Source organism: Nicotiana tabacum, chromosome 15 (assembly GCF_000715075.1).
Source record: "Nicotiana tabacum cultivar K326 chromosome 15, ASM71507v2, whole genome shotgun sequence".
Classification (NCBI taxonomy): domain Eukaryota; kingdom Viridiplantae; phylum Streptophyta; class Magnoliopsida; order Solanales; family Solanaceae; genus Nicotiana; species Nicotiana tabacum.
In genome coordinates, this window is record NC_134094.1 from 29,697,290 (window position 1) to 29,702,496 (window position 5,207).

Consider the following 5,207-nt stretch of genomic DNA (forward strand, 5'->3'; position numbering starts at 1 on the left):
ATCATTTGTATTGAATTAATCCGCGTATCCTTAAAACCGCTTATAAATTTAATTGTTATCCATTTTTTAGGATAAACAACGGATAACTTTTAAAACTCTTGATCCAAAATAACTCATAAAAATATGTGTCGCTATAATTAATCTCATTAGAAAATGAGAAGTTTAAAGCTAAATTAACCTCGTAAGTATGACATTCTTTTGTGACTAAAATGTAAAGTATAACACATAAATTACGACCGAGGGAATAACAGTTAATTTTTTTCTTTTTATCTACTCTGTCGTGGAAAAGAATCTCCCACCTTCGGAGGGTATTGATGTTGACATGATATAATTTTACTTATCTAAAGTACTCGTTTCGTTTTAATATCTATATGATACAGCTTGACTGGAGACAGTTTATGAAAGAAAAAATGACTTTTACAACTTGTGATATTAAAATTCATGAGATTTCTGTGGCTATAAGCATGACCTTAACTTATAGTAGGAAGTCTAAATTTGAATTGTTTAATAATATAAAAAGTATTATTCTTTTAGAATAGACTAAGAAGAAAATACTGTCACATAAAATAAAAATAAAGTTTTATATGAGGGAGATATATGTTGCTTAGATATTTTGTGTGTGCAAATAATTGCAGGAATTGAGAGGTAAGGGTAGTTGACATTCCACCTCTCTATTGTATAATTTTGGTGATTAAAGGAAGGGTAACGCCACCACAAGGCGTAATTATATTTAAAATAAAATAAAATGGAGTGTATATTTATATGAGATAAAAAATTTCCACAATCATATATGATTCAACTTGCAATATATATGATTTCTAGAGTTCTCCAATTTTTTTTAGCAAATATGCAAAAAAATTCAACATTTTAATTTCACGTTTTCATCTTTTCTACTGTCCAGATCAAAGAACTTTTTATAACCATGCTATTAGGGGTGGGCATTGGTCGGTTCAGTTTGGTTTTGTAGAATTTCGGTTCGGTTAATTCGGTTTTCGGTTTGTGATTTTAATAACCAAAACCGAACCATAATGCATATATATATATATATATATATATATATATATATATATATATATATATATATATATATATATATATATATATATATATATATATATATATATATATATATTCACATAATTATCAAACATGGCTGTGTCCATTCTAGTTCTAGTTAAAGGGCACTTAGAAAAGCAGAAGAATGATTTCGCAAATCTGGAAGAAATCCATACTCCCTCTGTTCCAATTTATGTGAAACTGTGTGACTGGACACGGAGTTTAAGAAAAAATGAAGATTTTTGAAATTTGTGGTCCTAAACAAGTCAAAAAGGGCCCCAGAGTATTTGTGTGGTTATAAAAGCTTCTCATTAAGGGTAGAATTGTAAGATAAGTAAAATTGTTTCCAAATTTAGAAAAGGATCATTCTTTTTGGAACGGACCAAAAAGAAAATAGGTTCACATAAACTAGAACGGAGAGAGTATATTATATACTTTCAAATCGAGCATGTCGAATACGTTCCAACCTTTTGTTCTTTCTAAAAGAACTTTAGCAAATATAAATTTGAAAATATTTCTTTTATCTCAATTAATGTAATGCGTGTTCTTTTATGGTTTATCTTTAAAAAAAAATGAATTTGATACTTTTTTATATATAAAAATAATATAATTTTAAATTTTTTAATTTATTCTTATAATAATTTATAGCCATATAAATATTATCTATTTTTTTAGATCACAAATATTTAAAAATATGTTTTCTGTTAAACTTCGTGCCTATTCAATCTGCACCACATAAAATGATATAGAGAGAGTATTAATAAATACTTCATATGTTTTAATTTATTTGACACTTTTCTTATTAGTGCGTTGTAAAAGAATGATATATTTTTATATTTAAAAATAATTTAATTGTGAACCTTTTATTTTATTAATTTTACTCTTAATAAGAAGATTTTATAACCAACTAAATATTATGATCCTACAAAATTTCTATCCTTAAATTCTACCCTTAAAAAAATATTATGATCTTACAATTCTATTATATGATCAGTGAACCTAATTCTACCCTTAAGAAAATATTATGATTTTCTATTATATGATCAGTGAACCTTAAATTTCAAAAGTCATTTTTTTGTCAAAATAAATTAAAACGGAGAATAAGGAAAGCTCGCGGGCCGACTGATAAACGTGCATGGAACACTATAATAAAGACGCAAAATTAGCGCATAAACCGCAGAATAAAGTTGGCGTTGTATTATGTATAGGAGTGAAATAAATATGAAAAAACCTCATGTATCACATGTAATTAACAGCTGTTTGTGTGTGAGGGAAGCCCATTTTTCTGTACATATTCTTTTACACCTTTTCTATTTATTTATGGAAGTGTGAGATTCGTGTTTGAAGCGTCTATTTTATCAACTACTCCTATATTAAATCCAGTCCTTGACCCCCACACCCAACTCCACCATCTAAAATACTACGTAGTACCATTTAAAGTAGTGTACATATTCAAAGTCCCTTTCTTCTTCTTCATTCTCTCCTATATATATATCCTTTAACTTGTTTCCAACTTCCGTTCTTGACTCATTAATTAATACAGTATATTCTTTTCATTGAACCTTCTTCAGAGATCCATTCTTTACCAACTTTTGATCTGTAGTAGTATCTGTGGCTGAAGTTGAATAAAGATGAGAAGAAACTGTAACTTGGAACTAAGGCTTGTCCCTCCTTGTGTTTCTTTTTCTCCTAAAGATTGCACTACGACCCCTTACTTCTCCATGTGAGTCTCTCTCTTTCTTTCTCTTTCTATCTATTTATGTTTGGAGTTCTGAAAAGTTCAAATATTTCCCCTTTTCTCTAATATCACTGATCATATAATAGAAAATACAAATGCATATATGGAATAATTATAGCATATAAAAAATGCCAATCTTTATGGATTAGTCCGTAAATATGCATACGGTATTGAATATTCACTTTTCTCTTTCCTTTTATAGGAGGAATAACCAGAGCACAGAAGAGAAGCAACAGCTAACAATATTTTACAATGGGAAAGTTGTGGTTTCTGATGCTACAGAGCTTCAGGTTTGTATATCTGCAGATTTTTCTCTTTTTAATTTCTGTGTTTTTGTTTCCTGAACAAAGCTTTATATTATGAATTTGAGTGGAGTTTAACTTCCAAGATACTAGAATTCTAATATTATTTAGTATTTGATCATGGAAGAGGTAACTATTAGAGTATTAGTAAATAGTAACTGTTCATAAAAATCAAAATTAATATAATATTATAAAAAGTCCATACCTTTCCGGCATAACCATATATGTGAGAGAGGTCGTATTTCTTTGGGTGGGTAATAATGGATTGCTTTCATTATCTAAAATAAAGAACATCTCCACCAAAAGATCAGTCCAATAATACCACTCACTGGTAAATAGCGCAATACTTCTTTGTGAATCTCCGCTATTTGAATATGGAACATCATAATAAAACAGATTATGTACTACGAAAACATTAATCTTATATATGCCGTGTCGGCTGAAATGCAATGTGTATACAAATTTGTCTTCTCGTATTTATTAATGATGCTACTTCATGTCACAACCGTGGAAGGTGGTACAGAGAAATTTGATAACGAATTGAACTGAAGTTTCATGGAAATTCTCATAAAATTGAATAATTCGACCCAAGAAACGAAAGCCACGGTGCCCTTAAATTTCCTCTTTGGGGGGAGGTAGGTGGTCAAGAATTCAAAAAATAGATTGATTTTGGTTAAGGAAGATTCAATTTTTATTATTTCCTTAAAACCTATAGGATCAAAGAGAATTTTGATCAGAAAGAGATTGTGACCATACACAAAAATCACTTTCTTCTATAATTTGTAATCTAAAGGCGGGTCTTTTGTAACGATATAGGTTAAAATAAGTTGATAGTTAAAAAACTCTTTACATACTATTGGCGTATACAAATTAAGTTCCTTTCACGGCTCTGAAAATTGTAATTTCCCTTTAATTTTCTTTCTAACATATTAGTAATTTTTTTAATAATTCATAATTAATTTATTTTCCTTAATGAAAATGCAGGCGAAAGCAATAATATATCTCGCAAGTAGAGAAATGGAGGAGAATACAAAGACTTCATCACCAATTTCAGAGGCATCATCACCATTGTTACAAACTCAAACTGGTCTTTCCATGAAGAGATCTTTGCAAGGATTTCTGCAAAAGAGAAAGAATAGAATTCAAGCAACTTCTCCATATCATCACTAGCTACTAACAATTATATTACTAATAATATTTGATGATCTTTTATTTCTTTTTTCTTTCATTTTTTTCCTTCTTCTAGTGTGGTTAAACCTTTTTTTCATGTCATTACTTTTGGGTTCTCTAGGCCCGACTAATATAGACTCGCGGCTCGAAGACTCGCCTGATGGCATGCTCTAGATATGTAAATTAGTACTTTCATACATATATGATGAATATTGGTTTGAGATGAATTTAAATTTGAAATATGATAAGTAAGGATTCATATATAGCAATCTCTTACTTATTTTGGGGGAATGCGTAATTTTTGTTCCATACAAATACTATGGATGGATTGGGCAATATTTTGCAAATATATGTTTGTTTTATCCTTTTTTGCTTTATATTCCCCCCCTCCCCCCCGGGCTTGTTACATCAAATTGCTTCTTTCTATTTGATCTTTTCATAAGAAAATACACTAGAGTTACCCGAAAAATAAAGTAGCGGAAAAAGGAAAAAACAAATTGTAGGCATCTATTGTTTATGTGAAATTTTTCCGTAAATTTTTCCGAAAAGTTTTATGTGAAAAATTGATCAAAATGTGAAATAGTGCTTTAAACTCATTTGAGTTGACTTCAGTTAACGTTTTGAGAAAACGGACCCGGATCAGTATTTTAACAGTTCCGGTAGGCCCGTATCGTGATTTGGGACTTAGGCGTATGCCCGAAATTTAATTTGGAGGTCCCTAACTTGAGTTATCGCCATTTGTTGAAAATTGAAAGTTTGAAAGCTTATAAATTTCAAAGTTTGACCACGAATTTAACTTTATTGATATCGGGGTCAGAACCTGATTCTGAAAATTTGAATAGCTCCGTTATGTCGTTTATGACTTGTGAGCAAAATTTGAAGTCATCCGGATTCGTTTAATACGTTTCGGCACGAGTTTTGTAAATTAAAAAGTTTAAAAC

At 29.8% G+C, this 5,207-nt stretch overlaps 1 protein-coding gene across 1 annotated transcript; it reads left to right on the forward strand.

The window, feature by feature from the left end:
* The first annotated feature begins 2,424 nt into the window (after positions 1 to 2,424).
* LOC107831139 (protein TIFY 5A) lies at positions 2,425 to 4,418 on the forward strand. The gene is made up of 3 exons (XM_075231823.1): positions 2,425 to 2,779; positions 2,997 to 3,084; positions 4,081 to 4,418. The coding sequence occupies exons 1-3, from the start codon at positions 2,688 to 2,690 to the stop codon at positions 4,264 to 4,266; spliced, it is 366 nt and encodes a 121-aa protein (XP_075087924.1). The 5' UTR covers positions 2,425 to 2,687; the 3' UTR covers positions 4,267 to 4,418.
* Positions 4,419 to 5,207: the final 789 nt, after the last annotated feature.

Bases quoted from the DNA above. Each gene is read 5' to 3' on its own strand.
- LOC107831139 (XM_075231823.1), top strand. From the start codon at position 2,688: ATGAGAAGAAACTGTAACTTGGAACTAAGGCTTGTCCCTCCTTGTGTT. The intron at 2,780-2,996 runs GTGAGTCTCTCT...TTCCTTTTATAG, and splicing joins ACGACCCCTTACTTCTCCAT to GAGGAATAACCAGAGCACAG. The intron at 3,085-4,080 runs GTTTGTATATCT...ATGAAAATGCAG, and splicing joins CTGATGCTACAGAGCTTCAG to GCGAAAGCAATAATATATCT.